The sequence below is a fragment of the Rhagoletis pomonella genome, unplaced genomic scaffold (genome assembly GCF_013731165.1).
Source record: "Rhagoletis pomonella isolate Grant_MI unplaced genomic scaffold, Rhpom_1.0 Rhpom_scaffold_00014, whole genome shotgun sequence".
Taxonomy (NCBI): Eukaryota; Metazoa; Arthropoda; class Insecta; order Diptera; family Tephritidae; genus Rhagoletis; species Rhagoletis pomonella.
Window position 1 is genome coordinate 3,548,568 of NW_023458568.1, and position 24,183 is coordinate 3,572,750.

Consider the following 24,183-nt stretch of genomic DNA (forward strand, 5'->3'; position numbering starts at 1 on the left):
ATGCATGCATTATTTCGGTTTTTGTTATATGCATTATTTCGGTTTTCTAACGAAAGTGTGCATATGGATAATTTCGTTTTTTCTAATATGAATTATTTACTTCTACTTAGTAAGGGTTTTAATCCCTAAGCGCGGCTGAAAGCCGCCTACGCAGAGAAAAGTTCTGCGCAAAAATACGTCCGCCCTTCTTTTCCGGCAATACAGAAAGGAGAATTCTACTTAGTAAGGGTTATAATCCCTAAGCGCGGCCGAAGGCCGCCTACGCAGAAACAAGTTCTGCGCAAAAGTACTTCCGGCCCCCTTTTCCGGCAACACAGAAAGGAGAATTCTACTTAGTAGGGGTTATAATCCCTAAGCGCGGCCGAAGGCCGCCTACGCAGAGAGAAGTTCTGCGCAAAAATACTTCCGCCCTTCTTTTCCGGCAACACAGAAAGGAGAATTCTACTTAGTAAGGGTTATAATCCCTAAGCGCGGCCGAAGGCCGCCTACGCAGAAAGAAGTTCTGCGCAAAAGTACTTCCGGCCCCCTTTTCCGGCAACACAGAAAGGAGAATTCTACTTAGTAAGGGTTATAATCCCTAAGCGCGGCCGAAGGCCGCCTACTCAGAAAGAAGTTCGTTTTCATGTATGCACTATTTCGGTTTTTGTCATATGCATTACTTCGGTTTTGAGTCGAAACTGTGCATGTATGCATTACTTCGGTTTTTGTCATATGCATTATTTCGGTTTTGAACCGAAACTGTGCATGTATGCATTACTTCGTTTTTCTCATATGCGTTATTTCGGTTTTCAAACGAAAGTGTGCATGTATGCATTATTTCGGGTTTTTCATATGTATTATTTCGGTTTTCAACCGAAACTGTGCATATATGCATTATTTCGGTTTTTTTCATATGCATTATTTCGGTTTTCAAACGAAAGAGTGCATATGCATAATTTCGGTTTTTCTAATATGCATTATTGCGGTTTTCAACCGAAACTGTGCATATATGCATTATTTCGGTTTTTTTCATATGCATTATTTCGGTTTTCAACCGAAACTGTGCATATATGCATTATTTCGGTTTTTTTCGTATGCATTATTTCGGTTTTTTTCATATGCATTATTTCGTATGCACAGTTTCCATATGCACAATTTCAGGGTGCCTTTAAAAGACTTCCGTTTCCAGTTCGCCTAGTCTTTGCAATGAAAATAAACAAGAATGCCTTAAAGTAAAACCCAAAACTTTATCGAAAATAAAATATGATAATTGCGTTGGAAAAATGCATTTATGTTAATAGGTGCTTTGAAGTATTAAAGACATGCTGTCAAATAATATAGGAGTTATTATTCGTATGAAATTAAATAGTTAAAATTTAGATATTACAACATTGGTATTTATTCTATAATATAATTTGTTGGAGGTGTTTCAGCCTAAGTAAAGACACAAACATAGGGGGGCCCCCCCTATTACAACCCCTCCAATCGCTCCATGCTAAAGGGTCTCGTCCACCGTCGTACTTTATTGACCACTTTCGCACCTGGCCATGATAGGCGCGATGGCATCAGCTGATCTTTGGCGACATTGCCAGCCGCAATGTATTACTTAACTAGGTCCGTTATGCCGTGGTGGAAGCGCTCTAATAACGCCGGTGAGTGGCGCGCTACTAGCGCCGCACTATAGGCACAAAACACGAGTTTTTTTTTCAAAATCGTGGATCTTCGGTTAGAAAAGAGGTAATGCAATGAAATTTTTTTTATAGTAAAACTGTAGAGAAGTTACAACAAAAATAACCTAACCCTTAAAATACCGTCCAAATTTTCACTTTTTTGAAATTTGGATTTTGGCTCCCATTCTATTAGAAAACACTATATTTAATACGCCATTAGCACTGTTTCTGAAAGATTTCTCTTTATTTCATCTTAAGACTCGATTTTTGGGACATTGGATGCTGTACCCGAGTGGCCAGATTGACAAAAGAAAAGCTTCCTTTAAACTCTAATAACTCGTAAAGTATCAGCTTTCAGAAAAAAATGTATTTAACAAAAATGGTTATACTTCTTTACGAAAAAGCAGCAATTAACCCTTTAATGCAGAGTCTGTCATATATGAAACGCTTTTTAACCCTTTCAAGGCAGAGGCAAAAAGGTTCTCAATATGTTTTCAATGTACTTTTTATTTATTTTTATTTTTAATATTTTTATTTTTATTTTAAATATTTTATTTTTATTTTTTTTTTATTTATTGTTTTACTATGGACAAATTTTCTACTATTAATATCTACGGCAACATGAGAAAAAGCACGTTCAAAAGCATATTGAGAACCTTTTTCCTCTGCCTTGAAAGGGTTTAAAAGCGTTTCATATATGACAGACTCTGCATTAAAGGGTTAAATGCTGCACTTTCGTACAGATATCGACCAGTATAACCATTTTTGTTATATAAATTATTTTGTGAAAGCTGATAGTTTACAAGTTATTAGAGCTTAAAGGAAGCTTTGCTTTTTCAATCTGGCCACTCGGGTACAGCATCCAATGTCCCAAAAATCGAGTCTTAAGATTTATCTTCAGAAAAAACGCTAATGGTGTATTAAGTATGGTGTTTTCTGGTGGAATGGGAGCCAAAATCAAAAATTTTTAAAAAGTGACAATTTGAACGGTATTTTGAGGGTTAAAAAAAAATCGTGTTTTGTCGTTTTTGCCGGTGAGCGGTGCTCTGGGTTCGTCGATGAATAGCGCTTTGCTCCCGCCGATGAGTGGCGCCGCTCTGGCAACGTCGGTGAGTAGGGCTCAGCTAACGTCGGAGAGTAGCGGTCTGGTCGCGTTGGTGAGTGGCGCTTGAAACGAAGCGTTTTCGTTGCCCCGACGCTTCTTCTACAACGCTGGGGTATACTCGCCGTGTCCAGCGTCCGTTACAATAAATTTGAAGGTTTTGGAGCTCCGATAAATCGTACTTTCATGACTAACTTACTTATTTACTATAAACATATAACAAAAAAAAAGATCACGGTGGAAAAGGTCAGTAATGTCGCTTCCGGTGGCAGGATAACGGCTCAGGTTTCCGTTACTGGACCGTTATTCCGTAGTGGCGTGACTTTAGTACCGGTGGGCAGCGCTCTACTGATGCCGATGAGTGGCGCGTTGCTAAAGAGCGAAATACACCACACAAGCGGTTTGACAAACCAAGCGAAATTTCCCTTTGCTTCAAGCCATTTGTGCTGTGTATGGGGGTGTTTGAAGGTTTGACAAACCGCTTGAGGGAAATTTGAGCAAAAATCAAAATTTTTTTGATTTTCTGGCCGCCATGTTGATGTTTGATCAAACCGCTTGCGTTGTGTATAGCAAAATCGCCTCATTCGCAACGAAATTTTCACCGAGTAAGGACGTAAGAGAGGAAAATGAAAGAAAACCATAATATTTAGCATTGCGAACTGGAAGAAAACTAAAATTCTTTGCTTGAACGAGTCATGTTTGCATGGTGTATGGCGAAATGGGAAAAGTAGGTTTGAAGAATGTTTGACAAGCCGCTTGTGTGGTGTATTTCGCTCTTAACGTTGACAAATGGTGCTCTGGTCACGCCCTGGCGTCGATGGCCAGTGGCGCTCTTGGTCGCGCAGATGAGGGTCGCTCAGTTAACGTAGTTGAGAAACGCTCGGGTCACGCCGATGAGTAGCGCTCCGGTGATGCCGGAGAGTAGTGCTCTGTTCGCGTCGGTATGTGGCGATCTTGTAACGTCGATGATTCGCGCTGAAGAGTGGTGCTCTGGAGTTGCCGGAGATTTGCGCTCTGGTCGCGCCAGAGAGTGATCGAAGCCGGTTTGGTGCTCTCTACTTCCGAGCGGTGATGTCTTGTGGTGTTGTCAACGACGTAGTTAGTAGTTCGTCGTAGTTATTTAGCTCCTTACTAGTACTTACGCTAGCTGCTTTGATGGCGGGTATTTGTGTGGGCCAAATTCTACAGGGATATTTGGTCTTCACACGCTCTGGTGACGCCGGAGAGTAGCGCTCTAGTCGCGCCGGTGAGTGGTGCTCTGTCAACGCCGGTGAAAGGCGCGCTGCTGACGCCGGTAAGTATCGCTCTGGTCGCGCCGGAGAATAGCGGTCTAGTCGCGTCGGTGAGTGCCACAATGCTGACGCCGGCGAGTAGCGCTCTGGTCGCGCTGTCCATGTGCCTCGGTTGACGGCGGTGCGATCGCGTGTCACCCGCACGCGGGTTCACGATAGGCTGTGGTGGAAGCGTGCATAGCCTGTGCCGTTGCTACTCTGAAAGGTGACGTCCAGCACGACGATTTAAGCTGGCGCAGAAGAAACCGCCCTTACCAGCAGCTGCTTCAGAAGTGAAGTCAAGCCCGACGATTCAAGCCGGCGCAGATGAAATTACTCCTTGCCAATAGCCGCCCATTCACGACCACAGTCTCGTGCTGAGTGAGTACTTTTCCGTCGTGTTGCTTCTTTAATCGACTGTGTGCTTAATGTTGCGTGGTCGTGCAGCTACATCTTGCTGTGTGATGTTACGTTGTCTTGGTAACGAAGAGGCTGTCGGGTGTTGCTATGACTAGTGTTGCTGTGGCTTGTTGCGTGGCTAGCTGCTCTGACTTGTGTTGCTGTTGCGTTACTTTGGCAACGTGTATTGTCATTTTGCCGATTTCTGGTGCTATGGTGGTCGGTATTTGTGAGGGTCGAATTCCTCAGAGATATTTGGTCCTCACAGTTGTCAATTTTAGAATTTAAAATAATTTCATAATTTTTATAGACAATTGTATAAAATGAATAGAAATAATATAATAAAACCGGTTGAATGCTATGAGCACCACCCATGTTTATGGGACCCCACGTGCAAGCGTACCGGAATAACCTTGCCCGGAAAGAGGCTCACCGGGCAATATTAAGTGAGATGGAGGTAAAAATTTCCATTGAAGACCTAAAAACAAAAATAAAAAGTATACGTACAGCTTATGCAAGGAAGGCTGGCAAAATAGCAGACTCAAAGAAGAGTGGTGCTGGCACCGGGGATATATTCAGGCCGATTCTGAACAGAAACTCTCCGGAAGTTTTTTTCTCTTTTCCCTTTCCTCCTATCATGAATAAATTTTCCGTGAGGATTTTTTATATTAAATGGCGGAGTTGAGCTGTCAAAGAAGTGTCAAACACCAAACACCGATTTTGTTAATATAACCACGATAAAATATATATAAAAGTAGTAAACATGCGAGGGTAGCAACTGAACACCGAAGTTGGTGCTGCCAGACGATTTGAATAATGTCAAAAGTAATATCAAATAAATTTTTTACTCGAATTTTTAGGTTTTATAAAATATTGACTTTTATTTAAAAAAAACATAGCGCCGCAAGCGTTTTTTTAACATTTTTTTATTTTTATTAAAAAATGCAAGAAGTATGGAAAAAGTGTACATTCTCTAAATACTTATAATTACATTTTAAAAATTAAAAACGAGTTGATTTAAAGCTAATAAGAATAATTAATAACTTCTAAAAGCTTTTCAAAAGAAAAACATACATTTTTATTAAAAAATGGCCATAATTGAAAATTTTTTTGGGGTTGTTATTTGAAAAAGCACATATTCAAATATACCCTTATGTTGTGGTCATTATGAAATACAAGTTCGACATTTTACTGTCCTCAAATTTCGAACATCTGGTAGCACCCTTCTGTTCGAGCAATACAGCCATTTTGATTTGTCTGCTTGTTTACTTTGTTGAAGAAAAGTAGCGAAATTACTAAACACGTTTTATATTGTTAAAAAATAAAATAAAATACATTTAATGAACATATACAAATCACACGGGAACATAGAAAAGATCGTGCATTTATGGAAATATAAATATAAGTGATAGCTGCACTTTTTAATTGAAAATTTGCCAGCGGAAGTGCAAACAATTTAAACAACAAATTACAAATAGTGAGAATTTATGTAAACATATCTGTTTCTTAGCATCCTCGTAAAGTTTCATGCGAAAATTCGTTATAGTTTTGATAAAACACACACATGTCGATGTACACTGAAGTCAACCCAAGCACTTTCTTCACAATTATTCATAAACATTATTGAGCACAAAGGCGGATTAAACTTTTACGGTCACAGCAACAATATTCAAGTGGTAAAAACTTGGTAGCAAAAGCATATTCACCAACTTCAAACTAATAGACTGAAACGTGTGAAGACAACTCTTTTGAAGATGATGCTTGCATTCAGTATGTTATGGAGGCAGAGTTGGAGCCTTGCAATGATTTTGAAGCCTATTAAGATGAACTAGCTTTAGATAGTGCATTAGAGTAAACTATTAAAATTTTAAGTGTCTTTGTACCTGCATAAATAACTTTTGTGATTCCAGTATCACTGTACAACAACACTGGTCACTCAACACGAACCAATCCTATATATTATGAAAGAGGAGGTTCGGAATTTTTTACGGAGGGTTAAAGTTTTGACATTTTAGCTGAAAGTGGAGTTCATTCATTAAAAATACTATAGATTGGACGACTTCAAAAACAAGTTCTGCCTTCACACACATCCATACAACCAGTTACCACCCTCTAGCGAAAGGATTCGCGGAGAGATGGCATCAGGTGTTGAAAGCCGCCCTCAGATGTCACGCTGCATACGGGAACTGGGTCAACGTCCTACCCATCGTTCTTTTAGGCTTACGAACGGGCAGTGAAAGAGGACTTGGGCGTATACGTAGCAGAGATGCTCTACGGACAGCCTATCCAGTTACCCAGCGATTTCCTGGAGGCCCCTGTAGATGAGCAGAGCTGCCTGTGGGATTTGCGACAACATTTCGAAATGGCTAGGCCAACGCCAACTTCACAGTATGGAAAGCACACCGTTTTCGTGCCAAAAGATCTGAGATCCTGCTGTCACTTATTTTTACATGATGACACTATCCGCAAGCCATTGAAATCGCCGTACGAGGGGCCGTACCTCGTCGTAAACAGGTACCCCAAGACGTATACAATATTGATTGGATCAAGACAAGTCACGGTGTCCATTGACAGGCTTAAATCGGCTTACTTCACCAGGGACGAGTTAGCAGCGACGCATCACCAACATACGCAGTTACCCTGGATACATTTCTCCGCGCCTAGGTTTGGAAAGGGGTGGTGTAGGGACCAACCCTAACACTTGCCGCAGTAGTTAAGTGGCAACTTCAAAAGGCGCAGTAAACGAACAGAGCTTTTGTGACATTCGTTTATATTAACCGAAATTAACTTTATTCAACGTATTTTCTGGCGACGATAACAATCAGAATTTTCTGTGTGTAATAATCAACTTGTATTTGTTTAATTTTTAAGTTAATAAGGACATATAGAAATAGCATTTCTATACTTTAATATCTAACAACTCCTAAATACCTAAGTTTTTTGTACTTCAGTATTTAGGAAACTCCTAAATACCTAGGTATTGTTTACTCGGGTATTTTGCAACTAAATATTTACCTAAGTATTTTTTATTTGAAGTATTTAGCATACTCCTAAATATCTAAGTTCTTTCTACTTGAATATTTAGACATCTCCCAATATTCAGCCTCATTGCGAGCAAGTCGTTTTTCGAGAGTCGAATGGTATCGAAAATTTCACGTCATTGCCTAAAATTTCCACTCGGAAAAACTTGGCAGCACTGCATAGTTTTCGACGATTTTCGTCGTTTACTTATTTTAGCACGACAGTCGACAATGCCGATGTTGTCGAATCGTACAATTTATCCTAATTTACGACTTACGCAATGAGTCTGATTAAGTATTTGGGTATTAATACCCAAACTGGTACTTTAAGTACAAAAGTATTTAAGTGTGCCCATCACTGCTTATAATTAGGCTAGGTATAATAGGCCGAGAGTTAACAACAGATTTAATTAACCCATTTCCGCAAGCTTATATTTTTTCTATTAGTTATGCGTGTAGCGTAGAATACTAATTTGAACGTCTGCCACCGCATATCTGCGGTAGGGGGTTACAGGAGGGTTACAATTATAGCAAAATCTAAGCCAAAAAATTCATAGCTGCATACGCGGAACTTATTGTACGTATCATTTGACATATAAGAAGATTAAAAAATATCTTCTACAATCTAAATTTGAAGGCTAAAGTCGTCTGCCACCCACAAAAATATCGCAAAAAATATATATATTTCCGCAAAGATGAATGATGTTCTTGAACCACGATATAAAGGAAGCAGAGATGTTGAATGTGACTATAGTTGTTAAAATAAACGCAAAAATTTACAAAATATAGATTTATTTCAATCAATTCCGATTGTGTAACTATCATTCTAACATTTTTAAGCGTTTTGGCCAATAACTCACTGGCAGACAATCTCGCTGTATGTTATTGGCGGCAGACTATTATTTTTCTCTTTGTTACTATAAAAATAAGCATTTTAATTAATTTCGTCTTTGCGGAAATAAATTGTTTTTTTTTTTGCGATATTTTTGTGGGTAGCAGACGATTTTGCCTTAGAATTTAGACGGCAGACGATATTTTTTTAGCTTCTTTTATGTCAAATGATACGTACAAGAAGTTTCGCGTACGCGGCTATAAATTTGTCTTTCTTATTTATCGTTACAATTTTAACCCCCGTCCAAATTAGTATCGTACGTTACTCGAATACCTCATTGACAAAAAATTAGGCTTGCGAAAATTACCCGAAAATGTTTGTCGTTAACTCCCGGACTACGGAACGGAACGTATAAGTTTCAACAAAAAACTTCGGGTATCATCCCCTTAATAATATTTTGCAGCAAAAAGTCTAAACAGTGGTGTCTTTCCATCCTTGTTGACTGCTTCTTTTCAAACTTCGAAAAGCACAGCAAAACACACGTAAAAGTTTTCTAAAAAACGCCTATTATTCAAAAAGTGCAACATGATTTTCAGCCCACAAACTCCAAATTTAACATTTTTATTGCCCGTAAAGCTTGAAGACCACCAAATGAAACCAATTTTTTATAGCTCTTCTTAAAATGGAAAATGAATTTTATTTTATTAAGCAAGCTGAATGCAAAAACAATTAATTAGAAAGCGTGTTTAATTTCAAAAGCGTTTTACGCTAGTTTAATATTTGCCCCGCCCTGAAAAACCTCTTTCGCAAGAAACTGAAGTAGCAACAAAGCGAAAGCGTTTTAAAACGTACCTGTAAATATGAGATACATACATATCACACGAATATTGGGATCGCGATACAAAAGGAGAAATAGTAGCACTGACAAATTTAGTTCAATAAAAATACCGAACTAGTGAGATGAACTTGTTCTTTAGTCCATTTAGTTCAAGAACTACCCAAACCTAATAAGAAATACTTACCTAAATATCTTTCTGAATTTTCACCACCTTCGCCGGTGTTACTTTTTCCTCCAATACGATTCATAGTAATAGCCAGTGTCTGATGTGCTTCCAAAGAAATACTACCAAAACTCATGGCCCCCGTAACAAATCTTTTAACAATTTCTGATGCTGGCTCCACTTCCGATATATCTACTTTATTTTGATCGGTAACGAGCTCGAGTTGTCCTCTGAGTGTACACTTCCTTACACTGTCTAATGTTGTCGATTTAAACGCTTCAAATGAGTTCCAGTTTTTATTTAACGTAGCTTCTTGTAAACTTGCAATAGCAGCAGGCTCATTTATATGAGCTTCCCCTCCATTACGCCAATGATAATTACCAGGATTTCGCAAAATTCGAGTGTCAAATAATCTATCGCCAAATGCCATGTTGTACCGTTCTATAGCTTCTTTTGCAACTGTTTCCAAAGTAATACCTCCAATCCGACTCGCCGTTCCACGAAAGCACTTACTAATTAATTCTTCACCTATTCCAACAGCTTCAAAAATTTGAGCACTCTTATAAGACTGTAGAGTACTTATGCCCATTTTAGCCATAACCTTTGCTACACCCATTTCGATAGCTTTGGCATAAGCATTATAAATTTGCTTATTATTAACATCGGAATTAATGACACAATCATCCCGAAGCGCTTGTGCTAATTCAAAAGCCAAGTAAGGGCAAATTGCATCTGCACCGTAGCCAAGCAATACACAAATGTGATGGACTTCACGAGCCTCAGCTGTTTCTACTATAATTCCAACCTTCATCCGTTGAAGAGTTTCTATTAAGAAATGATGTAAAGCGCCTAATGCAGCCAATGCCGATACAGGGACTCTTCCACGACCAGCGTTTCTATCCGAAATAACTAACAATTGATAACCAGAAGAAGCGGCATCGAAACCTTGGCGGCAAATATCGTCAATGCAATCCACGTAGCCCCTAACTCCTTTTTCAAACTCATAAGTTAAATCCAAAACCTTTGTTTTCCATCCCCTGTGGATGTTACTCTTCAATACATTTGTGTCAGGAATACTTAGAATCGGATTTTGTAACCAAATGCGATGTACTTGTTTAACAGATGGTTGGAGTAAATTCGCTTCTGGCCCTATAGGGCTTTGCATTGACATTACAACCTTTTCACGAAATGGATCGATGGGTGGATTAGTAACTTGAGCAAATAATTGTTTGAAGTAATCGTAAAGTAGTGGTTGAAAAGCAGATAAACAGGCAAGTGGAGCATCGTTTCCCATTGAACCAAGAGCTTCTTTTCTGCAAAGTAAAAGGGAAACGAGATAGATATTAAAGACACTTAGATATAAAATATGTACGATATAACTAGTATACACTATAGAGCTAGATGATTTAAAAATGGAAAATAACTTTTCACAAAAGCAAAAACTAACATTTAGTATTTAATGAAATTTACAGACTATACATTAGACCAAGTCAAAAACTAAAAAATCCTGCAATGCGACCGGAATGAGATTTAAATTTTAGCATTTGTATAGTAATGATCCTCTAGGAATATCCCCTCTTTGAGACAATTGTAAGATATCCCGAGTCGAGCAGTTAGGAATTACACATACAAAAATTAGTTCTTTCCTTTTGAGGTGAATATAATTTTTTAGGATCAATGAAACACTCGAGACGGTTACATGCCATTTAAGTATTATGCAGGCTCAGATTATTTAAATTCCTAAATAATCCTTTTTTAATCCCTTGTATTATTTGGGTCAATGTGTTATTTAGCTTTATTTCCATTGCTGTAAACTATATCAAGCTGGTTGCTTTTGGATATAATCATAGACGTATATTTGAAGACTTGAAAAAATGTTGAATCACTTTGTTGCATAGCTTTTTAGCCCAGTAAAATTAGATAAATTTGGTAGGAACATTAAAAAAAGAAACAGCTATTTTTTGATGCAGTTTACTTCTATTTGACACGTAGATCATGGATCCACAGTTTTGCCCCTAAATTTCATTTGGCAACATCCGCCATCTTGGATTTAAGTTTTTTTGGGTTTTTTCCAATTTTCAAGCTTATTTTGCATTTTTCGTAAAAAATGGTTAAATACAATTATGTAGACAATTTAATTTCCCACATTTACGGTATAGGTTTTTTAAAAATAGCATTTTTTATAGTAAAAAATTAGCAAAAACTGAAAAAAAAATTTATAGTGTCACGGCTTTCGCCATTTTTTGACAATTTCTGTTGAAAATACATAAAATCCCAAACCTCTAAACTAGAGAGTTTCGTTCTCCACACTTGTATACCAAAATTTTTTGTACGACGCTTATAACACGGCCGGGATCGTAAAATACAAAGCGATTATCCCAGTAAAATTAGATAAATTGGGTAAGAAAAAAAAATAAAATTTGTAACAGCGATTTTTTGATGCAGTTTACTTCTATTTGACACGTAGATCATGGATTCACAGTCTCGCCCATAAATTTCTTTTGGCATTCATTTTGTTTAAGAAACAGTCTAATTTTACTGGGCTATTTATCATAGTTATGTTTCCATTCAAAAAAATATTAAAAACAGGTGAATTTTTTGTGTAACTTTTAAGTGGTGAAAAGTTAACTATGTCATGACTTTTGGAGCACACAATATACTGATTTGAAATTTTATGGGCAACTAGTACTAACGTGGACACTCACATGTAGTAGGTAACTAAAATGTGCTTTAAAAAATAACTTAATGGCAAGTAATTCAAAATTTGTAACTCTTCTTACCAAAATTTTAAAAATTTTCGGTTTATCGCGTCTAGATTTTGAAGCGTTTCATTTTGAACACCTTCTAAAAAGGTATTGTATTCTACAAACACTTAAAAATAATTTAGTACCTTAGCAAGATTTGTGGTTTTAGAATAAACTAACTTTTAAAGATAAAATATTCTGCGATCTTGAGCGTAATTTTTATTCCAAAACAATTTTAATTGAAGGCACATTTGGAAAATACGTCGAAACGATCTAAATCTTTCTAGAACTACTAGTCCTTATAAAATTACATATACCTGTAAAATGCTTCAAACAAATTTTTTCTAGAAGTGTGTACAAACCGTGATTTACTACTTTTAGTGATGCCCCTTTTAGTAGTCAGAATATATCTGTTTTAACAAAGGTTCTGATAGTTGCTCTTACTTATGTGTACTTAAAACTTTGCTTAAATTTTAACTATTAAAAAAAAAAAAAACTCCCTCGGTGTTGAAGATATTTTACTGAAGTTTTGCACACGATTGTATTTTAATATTACCTACGCTATCTCTTAAAATCATCAAAATCGGTTTACTATAACATGTAGCTCCCATACAACTGATTGTTCAGAGACGTTGTTTTGCGTCATAACTCATCCAATTAAGCGGGTAAAAATTTAGTATAGGTTCACGTTAACATATAGCACGCATACAATTTATTATTCAGATATGAAGTTAGAGTTATATCGCAAAAACATATATCTGAGTAATCAGTTGTTTTGGAGTGAAACCATTTCGATAATTTTAAGGAATAATTAAGGTAATATTAAAAAACCGTTATGTGCAAAACTTTTGTAAAATAATTTCAAAACTGAGGGAGTTGTTTATAAAATAGTTAAAGTTTAATCAAATTTTCAATTACCGTTATCTCGAAAACCTGAGCGAATCTGGTAAAACGGGGGATGCCATTGAATTTAGAACATGCCAATTAAGTGAGTTCAACTTTCAAATACTATGCTCAAAGTTTACAACTTGAACAGCGTAATTTGAACCCAACTTATTCTTTTGTTTTCTATTTCATGTTTATTCCTCGTCCAATTTTCAAGCACTTGATGAAAATTAATTACTGTTATATTATTTGATTTATTAAGAGATTGCGAATAAAATGGTATATAAAACATACGTGTGCTCACAAATTTAAAAATAATTTCTTTTTTTTGGAAAGTGTACCTATTTTTTAGATTTTCCCGTATAGATAGCGAACTTCAACTGATAATAAGTTAACTAAAATGAGAATACAAAATACTCTTAAGGTTGCTTTAATTTAGACTGTTGCGAATATGTCCTGGAACCGTGTTCCAGGTGGGAATAGCATTGACGAAAAATAGTCTTACAGACGTTAGATAATGGTACTTGGACATAATCAGGTCAGTAACACGATGTAGAGAATAAAAGGTAGCGCCCATCTCGGTACCGCTATTCCGCTCTCAGTGAATTTGACAGAATCGCTGTTTGTATAACGTCACACTCGTGCAACTTGTTTACGTTTTACTTGAACATTTTTTTCTTCTTCTTCCATTCTTGCTCGCGTTTTGGCATTTATCTCTCGCAAATGCACCAGTGTGACGTCACACAAAACTTAATCTCAAAAATCCTCTCTGATGGGCGCAATCTTGTATTCTATCATTCTTGGGTCAGTAAGGCGCGCAGACTTTGAGAAGGATAATTTTTCGTATAGATATCTAGGATCTTTATCCATCATTAGCCGAATTACAAAAAATACAATTTCCAGTCGGATATTCGCTCAAATTTCGATAGCCCAAAAACATATCGAGTAACATGATTGAATACTACATCAATTGTATAAGAAGATTGAGAATCCAGGCTGCTGTAGACTAGTTCGGAATAGCAGATAATCGGCAATATTAATTGAATAACCAGTTTACGCCTAACTATTAATGGCGTATAAGTAGCAGACATTCTTAAATTTCTTAAAGTATAATAGACTTAGGGCCGGTTACTCAATGTCTGGTTAACACCAATCTGCGGTTATACATCGTTATCGACGTCTACGACTCCATGCATACAACAGGGAGTCGGTAACGTCGATAACTATGTTTAACCGAGGATTAGCGTTAACCAGACATTGAGTAACCGGCCCTTAGAGTTAACATGGTCAGTGCATGTTAGGTTAGTGTTTATAACAAAACCGAGATTAGTCACTTTAGAAACAAATTTAGGAGACTTATCACCAATGTACAAGAACGGAATAACATCAAATTTAATCTTTCTTTTACATACAGGCAACGCAAAGGATTTCCGCACCAACTTTTAATCTCTGGTTTTGGTCGAACAGATAGCTCTATATTAACTGCACGGCAAAGGCACTAAACCCAAAATAGTTTTTGAGTTTGAAGTAGTTCATGGCTGATAATTTTAATTTCGATAATTTTAAGGAATAATTAAGGTACTATTAAAAAACCGCTATGTGCAAGATCTTAGTAAAATAACTTCAAAACTGACGCAGTTATTTATAAAATAGTTAAAATTTAATAAAATTTTTAAGTACCGATATCTCGAAAACCGGAGCCAATTTGGTAAAACGGGGGATGCCATTGAATTTAGAACGTCCCAATTAAGTGGGTTCAGCTTTCAAAATCTTTGCTCAAAATTTAAAACTTGCACAGTGATCTAACTGTTTATTCCTCGTCTAACTTTTCCCAGCATAAACTTTGGTTCTTTGGTAAGCGCTTACGCTTTGCATCGATGGAGTAACACATTATAATACGCCGCAAGACAAAATTTTTCACTTGCTTGTTTACCACTGCATTACAGGTAATACAGTGGAAAAGCATTTTCACAGTTTCTCACTTACTTCCAATGACATGCGCAGGTTAAATTAATGTGTTTTCTAAACTAGAAGGTGAGTGGTGAATCTCGATTGGTAAGCGCTTTTCGAAATTCGCCACATACCTTCTAGTTTACAGAACACATTATTCTTGAAATACAATACCGGCGATTGCAAACTTCGCGCATTTGGGCGATGCTGGTTTTCATCGTTCGCCCAGCTATTTCGCCTACTTAAACATAATTACAGCGGCAACGAGAAAAGCTGATACCATTTGGTCGCCTTTTTAAATTGGGTGACCATATGTAGAAAAAATGAAACCATGTTTAGAAATGAGGAAATGATAACAAATGTAAATGCAAAACAAAGAGAAATTATTATTAATTATATTATTTCAAGCCAGATTGAGCAAATCTACAACTTATGTTTCAAACAATAAAAATAATTCGTGTTTATGGTGTTTTCTTCTAAAACTTTGAAATCAAAAAAGAAATACGGCCACCTTTGGCACGTACAGATGTCATCGCCCAGCAGGGCGATAGAAATAAATCTATCGCCATGAAACGCCGCCGAGCGAACTTCGTATTTCGCATTGGCTGTGCTAATTTCATATGCTTGCGGTTGTTTTGACAGCGTGAATTACACTGTGGTGAGTTCGCCGTTCGCTGGCAATGTATTTCAGCTATTACTTTAACCTGGGCATGTCATTGGAGGTAAGCGAGAAATTGTAAAAATGCTTACTGGTAATGCAGTGGGTAAATGAGGAAGTGAAAAATTTTATCTTGCGGCGTATTGTAATGCGTTACTCCATCGATACAAAAAGTAAGCGCTTACCCAAAAAGGAAACGTTTTTGTCGGGTTGAAGCACTTGATGAAAATCAAATACACTTAAATTTATCGATATATTACGAGATTACGAATAGTATGGCTGACTTCCAAAAGTCAATTGCTTTGCATACGTACAAAGTAAAATGTTCCACAACGCCGAACTAAAAAATATTGACAATGTATACTTTTACAAAACGTATCCGAAAAGTTATCGAAACGCATCGCTAGAGCAATCAGCGCATCAGAAACAAAGTTGATGCTTCGTTTGTTATTGGTTACCATTGGTGTTTTAAAAATGGAAAAATCAGAGAAATAGTTCATTGCTATATTGAATATTTAAAATATGCAATGTATATGGTTGCAATGTGTCGCAACTCTGCAAATAAAAATAGTTTGAATACCGCAGTATAACAGTTTCCAAACATTGTATTGATACGTTTCGGAAGACAGCCTATCATATATAAAACATACCAGTAATGCAGTGGGCAAACGACGAAGTAAAAAATTTATTCTTGCGGCGTATTGTAATGCGTTGCTCCATCGATACAAAAAGTAAGCGCTTACAAAAAAACGTAACGTTTTTGCTGGGTTGAAACACTTGATGAAAATCAAATACACTTAAATTTATCTATATAGTACTGTAATTTACAATGATTTTTATTGACGTAGAATACGTCTTACCTTAAGGTATGGGGGCTATGTTCAAATGTTGTAGTTGTAATTTTTAGAGCTTCACAAAAACGCTTATTGCACGAGAACTAATAAAGCGATTTCAAAGAAAAGTGTGGCGTTTCAAAGATAAAGTTCCAAACCTGTCGACAGATATTGTAAATAACCAATTCGGTTTCTGTCGTAAAAACAACGGTAAACATTGCCTTATTTTGGGGTCAATTTTGAGCATTTAAAGTGCTCTAGCAACTTATTGTTGGCATATATAACTTTCATTTTCGGGATATAGGTTCTCTGGAGCAGTAGAAATATTATCGGGTACAAATTTTATATAAATTTAACAAATATTGAGCATTTTAAGGCAAAAAATTGTTGAAAAAATTTGCAAATTTTTTTCATTACCAAAATGCTCGAAAACCGCTCGAATGATTTTGTTTTTGTTTTCTTTAATCAAAAATTCAAGAGTTTCCTTTCGTTTGGTATATGGGAAGTATTGGTTGATATCTTCTATATATGTTTATTTTATTCAACTATATGGGCATAAATGATTTTCCATACAAAATCACCTCGTCATCATTTTGCAAACACGTGCATATGTTGGAAGTGTGGGAAGGAGACAAAAAGTATGTATGCGTATGTAATGCGGCTTTTGATAAACAGAGGCGCGCTATTTATAACCTAATCGCAGCGTGTGTACATATGTAAATGCATACATACGTACATATGTTGATTGCAGTTAATGTGGATCTGTTTCTATTTTTAGTAATCTATGTATGTCTATACATACATATGTACATACATATTATATATGTACATACATATATGAACACATGTATGCATAATACGCGAAGACTTTTCGAAGTGAAACAACATTTAGAAAAAGTCCAATCCAAGAATAAAAGTAAAGGTGAGGACGTACATAGATAAAAAAAAGGATAAAGGCCAAGGTAAAAATAAACACAAAAACAAAGTTGAGTAAAGATAAAGGCAAACATGAAGACCAAGGTAAATTTAAACACTTTACATATATGTATAAGTGCAAAGGTGAAGGGGAATATGTATATGAAGAAAATGATAAACATAAAAATAAAAACAAAGATAAATATAAAGAAAAAGATGCGGATGAGGATACCGATAAAAGTATAGATGAAGATAGAGGAAGAAAGATTAAAATAAAGGTAGTTGTAGAGAAAAGGATATAGATAAAGGCACAGAGACTCAATCTCGGAACTATTTCGGGATTTTAGGGATTCTCGGGACTTATCGATATAATCGATATTTCGTTGGTTTTTTTATCGATTTTGTTATCGAAATTTTTATCGATATTGTTATTGATTTTGCTATCGATATTTTTGGAACTTATCGATATAATGATCGATATTTTTATCGATTTGTTATCTCTTTATTATCGATTTTGTTATCGATTTTATTATCGATTTTGTTATCGATATTTTTATCGATTTTGTTATCGATTTTGCTAACGATTTTGTTATCGATATTTTTAAAGATTTTGTTATCGATATTTTCAGAACTTATCGATATAATGATCGATTTTGTTATTTATTTTGCTATCGATATTTTCACTTATCGATATAATGATCGATATTTTTATCGATTTTGTTATCGACATTTTAATCGATTTTGTCATCGGTTTTGTTATCGATATTTTTATCGATTTTGTTATCGATACTTTCGGAACTTATCGATATAATGATCGATTTTGTTATTTATTTTTCTATCGATATTTTCGGAACTTATCGATATAATGATCGATATTTTTATCGATTTTGTTATCGACACTTTAATCGATTTTGTTAATGATTTTATTATAGATTATTTATCGATTTTGTTATCGATATTTTTATCGATTTTGATATCGATATTTTTATGGGTTTTGTTATCGATATTTTTATCGATATTATTATCGCTTTTGATATCGATATTTTTATCGATTTTGTTATCGGTTTTGTTATCGATTTTGTTATCGATTACTTATCGAGTTTGTTATCGATATTTTCATAGATTTTTTTATTGATATTTTTGTCGATTGGTTTATCGATATTTTATATCGATTTTGTTATCGATATTTTTTTAGGTTTAGTTGTCGATTTTTTTTTGAGATTTTTTCGTCTGCATATGATTTCGTTCTGTACTTTATTGATACTTTTTCGTAATTAAGAAAAATCAAAATTTATATTTTGCGTTTAACAGCATTCGAACCCGAGTCTTCCCGAAAGTTAACAAATAGTAACAAGTATCTCTGCGCCCTTAGCTACAACCACAACATGTAAATGTGTTTTCAAATGTTCAGTTTGAATTAAATTTCTTTCAAGCGCTCAAACAATTTTATATTAAGTTTGTTCAATAAATATCTTTTCTGTTCAAAATTTCAAATCTTTAAATCTCAGTCAGCTGTAGAAAAAAACAATGGTATAAAATAAAAATAAAAATAGGGCTTTCGCTTATATTCTCATTGAGTTCTTTTCACTTAGAAGTATGTAAATTTGTAAAATTTTGGAAAACCCCTTTTTTTCTTAGTGTGTGATTTCGTTTTTGATTTGGATATGCTCTTAACCATACCACGTATTCTACGTTTAAATATAGCGGCTGTATCTCCGATACAGCCTGCAGACCAAGACGAAGGCGCTGGACTGTTCCTTTTTTTTCGAGTCAGTGGGATCGCCGGCTGAGTCAGTGGTATCGTCGGTTTGAATCCTACTGAAAGAAGTCTGATGAGGAAATGTGGTGATCTCCGATATAGCTATCATTTCTACCACTTTTTCAAATTATTCCTGCTTTTCTACAATAAGTTTTTCATTAAAAACGGCCTCAAGCTCAATAAAAATTGTTGAATATAATTGTTATAAAGCCATTAAATAACAAAAACAAATAACTTAAAGACGAGCACACCTAAAAGTTAAACATTCTAACAATAGAAATATTAACAAAAACCAACAAAACCAACAACCACATGATCAAGTTTAAATAGCACTGGAATAGCTGCGCTTAATTGTAGTTGGCTGAACTACTAGTGGAAAAAGCAATAAGAATTCACAAGGCGAACTTAGCATTGTGCGTACGCAACTGGTTGAGTCAGTGGGATCGTCGATACGTACCAGTTGCGATAATAGGTTTGTTCCACAAACTACTCGAAGTAACTTCGAGTTACACATAAGTTTTGGAGTTTCTTTGATATACGCTCACAGTTTGAACTTTGCTCGAGTTTTTCTACAAGTAGCTTGTGGAACAATCTAATATCGAGGGCTTATATTCAATAGCCTCTATCTGCAATTTTCACAAAAACAACTTTGTGATGTTAGAACCTATCTGGATCCAAGAATGATAGAATACAAGATTGCGCCAATCGAGCTGAGAGCAACTGGCCGTGACGTTAAAAATACCAGAATGAGAGAGCAAGACGAACTCGACAAGAAAAAGAGGAAGCATCGAACAAAAGGCAGTATTGCCAAGTTTTGAATTTGACAAAGCACCAAATTTTTATTGGTATATTTTATGGACTTTATACACATACATAATTTTATTGTAAGGATTCCGATTCAAATTAATAAAAATCAATGTTTCTTGCACAACGGTCGATTTTTTCTGGCATGATTGAAGGTGCTGCCACATATTTTGTTGTCGCTTATGTCACTGTGCCATGATTTTGTTAAAATTATTGTAAAGTTGCTTACCACACTTACGATTGCTATAAATTTTGCTTCCATTTCTTTCAGATTTTGTAATTTGGTGTCTTCAAACTAAAAACAAAAGCACCAAGCACCAAACTCAAAAATTTTCGCGTTTTGAATACCCACTAAATTTGGCGCGAAAAGCATCAAGTTGGCCACAGTGAATGTAAACAAAAGTATGTTATGACGTCAGCGATTGGGTGGATGCTGTCAAATCGACAAAGAGAGGGTTAGCGGTCCGCAAATGGCGCGACTTTTATTTTCTGGATCGTGATCTGGGTCTTATTTGTCATCACTGGTGTTAATTCCGACTTTGCAATTTAAAAGTAAATTCTTCTGTCAAGTGTGATACAAGGTCAGAATTAACATCACCGATGACAGTTAAGTCTTAGGTGGATTTTTGTATTAGAACCTCATTTTTATGAAAAATGCACAGAAGGTATTGAATATACGCCCTCGATATGTTGGAGGTTTAATTATCTAAAAAGAAAACTGACGTTTTTTTGTCGGGTGTTGCTAGTTATCTCGAAAATAACTTTCAGTTTAATAACAACAAATTTGAATATTCGAATGGCTTTTGCCTATAACTTACAATTCTTTTTTTCACAATTTACTCACATTGTAAAAGAGTTTTGCATACAAGATATAGAGTTAGATACTCTTATTAGCGAACTCTTAGCCTTTCAAAGTTTTTGCGTAGTTGAAAAAATTAAATTAAGCCATGAGGGAATTATAGATGAAGTCCTTAAATATGTAATTTTTTTTTTTTTTTTTCACTACCACACTAAAACGAAGCAACAGAGAGGATCTTAAGTATAAAGTTTTCTTCCTGGCGCAAAGAAAAAAACCGGCTTCTAATTAAAATTTTTTGGGGTGAACTGCATATTAAAAGTAATTTTAAATTGAAAAATATAGAATTCTTTCACTATTTATACACTGAAGATGGAAATGGTCTCATTATTGCTATTCAAAAACGTCGTAACAATAATGATGTGTACACTCATGTTAAAATGAATAACACTTTTCTTATGAACTATATTTTATTTATATACCAAAATATTGTTAAAACCCACTACTCTGGCGTTTTAAAGTATTTTCTGATACTTACATGCATAATTTTGATTTGAATAAAAATGTACTGAAAAGTACTGATTTTTTTAGCATGAAAGTCTAATGTACTGATTTCGCGCATAAAAAATCTGGCAACCCTAGTGTTAGATGATCGTAATAAATTTCTGATCATTTGATACAACATGTTGCTATGTACCTTTAAGAATTGAATTTGACAGCTAATGTATCAAGCCGTTCAGAAGACGCGTAACGATCACTGATTTTTATAGCAACGGTTGCGCTCAACTGCTGCGCCTTCTGAGCCTACCGAATACTTGAAATAAAATGAATAAAAAAAAAAACATTAAACTGTACTTAAATTTTGCTGTTTTGCGAGGATATTTGCAAGCATATTTACCAAAGTTTTAGTGCTTATCTATGCGCTTAAAATTAATTATTTTCTTACTTATTTTCTTCGGCCCTGATCATTACTATAAGTCACTCGTCATGCTCGTGCTGTTATATGGCAACATCAGATGAAGCGGCTGGACATAGTGCAGCGAATTAAAATACAGCGGTTCCGCTAGCTTGGCCATGTCGTTCGAATGGACACCGACGCTCCAGCTCTGAAAGTATTCAACTCGAAACCCACTGGTGATAGCAGAAGAAGATGGAGGCCCACACTGAGATTGAAAGACTAGGTGGAAAAGGACTTGGCTTTACTGGGCATTTCCCATTGGCGTCAATTGGCACAGAAAAGAAACGTGCTTTGTTGAACTCGGCCAAAATCGCTTAGGCGGTTACAGCGCCAAATAAGAAGAATTAAGGATTGAATATAAAACTAGTAAAATAACCCATTCATGATCAAAATATTATTAAACTCTTTCACGACCTTTAATGCAGCAACCATACACATATTTACAGAACTCTTTAATGTGTTTTTACTTTGTTCTTCCTTCTAATCAAACATGTCGCTGTGTTGATCCCGCGGGAACCTAGTAAAAGCAGTATTACTCGCTAAACGAAAACCGCTCAACATTTAGTATAATAAAATGAATGTGAATAATGTCGTTTATTCATTTATACTAAAGATCTGCATCGGAATTCAGTTTGATTCACTGTGAAGTTTCTTCAAATATGTAAACTACTTATACTCTAACAAAGAGGGCATGGAAGGAAGATAAGTGAAGATGTGGAGCGCTGTATACATGAAAAGTTTTCAAACAAAATATGTTCCAATAAAATGAGGAACGTAAACAAGCAGTACCATGCTGTTAAAGTTCTACAAGAAAAATTTTCCTTCAGAAGTATTATTTGAACATTTTTGGAAGTTTTCAGTTAATAAAGTTTTTTTCTCCAAAATTATCTATTGAATCTTTCTTACAAGAAACTAACAAACATTTTTTTAACTTGAAGCTAAAATACATATAAGCTCTTTGCGGCCACTGCATCAAAAGCAAAGTTTTTTTTATTATACGTGCATTTATTTGTGGCAACTGCTTATTTTAAATCTATTAAGCCTAACAAGCGTAAAAATCTTACGTCTAATTAACATTAATATAGCCCGAACCCCGGGGATGAGCCCTGCTGGTTTAACGTCGCTCAACAAAAAGGTCCCTGAAGTAATCAGTACAACATTCACCGACTGGCTTCGCACATATGCCATAATTTAGTCCTTATCTAGTGCCAATTTATGCCACTAAAAAAAAAAATTTAGTGCTCTGTAGATTTTGGTAAAAACATGTGGTAGCCATCGCTTCAGCTGAAGTAAGCACTACACTATCAATATCTCTGGAACTAAAAAGCGCATATACCTCTACCGTACGACATAATTTAGTGCTTATCGAGTGGTAATTTATATCGCAAAAAAAAAATGTTTTTTCTCTGCCAATTTTGGTAAAAACCTGTAGCCATCTCTTCAGCTGAAGTAAGCACTACACTGTCAATATCTCTGGAACCAAAACGCGCATATACTTCTACCTTACGGCATAATTTAGTGCTTGTCCAGTGCTAATTTATGCCGCGAAAAAAAAAAATTTTTCTCTGCAAATTTTGGTAAAAACACGTGGTAGCTATCTCTTCAGCTGAAGTAAGCACTACACTATCAATATCTCTGGAACCAAAAAGCGCATATACTTCTACCTTACGACATAATTTAGTGCTTATCGAGTGCTAATTTATGCCGCAAAAAAAAATGTTTCTTTCTCTGCAAATTTTGGTAAAAACATGTGGTAGCAATCTCTTCAGCTGAAGTACGCACTACACTATCAATATCTCTTGAACCAAAAAGCGCATATTCTTCTGCCTTACGACGTAATTTAGTGCTTATCGAGTGCTAATTTATGCCGCAAAAAAAAAAAAAAATCTCTCTGCATATTTTGGTAAAAACATGTGGTAGCCATCTCTTCAGCTGAAGTAAGCACTACACTATCAATATCTCTGGAACCAAAAAGGGCATATACTTCTACCTTACGGCATAATTTAGCATCCCTACTCTGAGTCCTAGCGAAATGGCTAGCCCAATGTCACATACTTCATATTCAAATGTTTCATTATCGATTTGAAAATCGATAGTGGTTCCGCATTTACATTCGCATAAAAAAAAATAAATAAAATATGTAAAGTACAATCAAATGTTCTAATTTTATTTATTGCGATGACATGAGAATAATAACACTGGATCACAAATTTTAGTTTGGTTTTGGTTCTCCAAACGCCACTATCCAATTCCTATGTAGAATTGCTCGGTGATTCAGAAAATCGAGTTAATTCTTTTTTCTAATGGCTAGCCCTATCTCACATACTTCATATTCAAAGGTTTCATTATCGATTTGGACATCGAGTGATTCCGCATTTACGTTCGCCTAAAAAAATATGTATATTTATAAAAGTACAATCAAATGTTCTTATTTTATTTATTCTTCTACCTCACGATATAATTTAGTGCGTATCAAGTGGTAATTTATACCGCAAAATTTTTTTTTTTCTCTGCAAATTTTGGTAAAAACGCGTGGTAGCTATCTCTTCAGCTGAAGTAAGCACTACACTATCAATATCTCTGGAACCAAAAAGGGCATATACTTCT

General features: G+C 35.5%; 1 protein-coding gene across 4 annotated transcripts in view; it reads right to left on the bottom strand.

Annotated features, from left to right (window-relative positions):
* The window catches only part of LOC118749180 (glutamate synthase [NADH], amyloplastic-like), a 546,416-nt gene that overhangs the window by 146,636 nt on the left and 375,597 nt on the right, over positions 1-24,183 (bottom strand). For all 4 annotated transcript variants that reach the window (XM_036483956.1, XM_036483955.1, XM_036483958.1 and 1 more), the window contains one exon: positions 9,296-10,587. In XM_036483956.1, the coding sequence (XP_036339849.1) occupies positions 9,296-10,587 (1,292 nt within the window). The remainder of the gene's footprint in view (positions 1-9,295; positions 10,588-24,183) is intronic.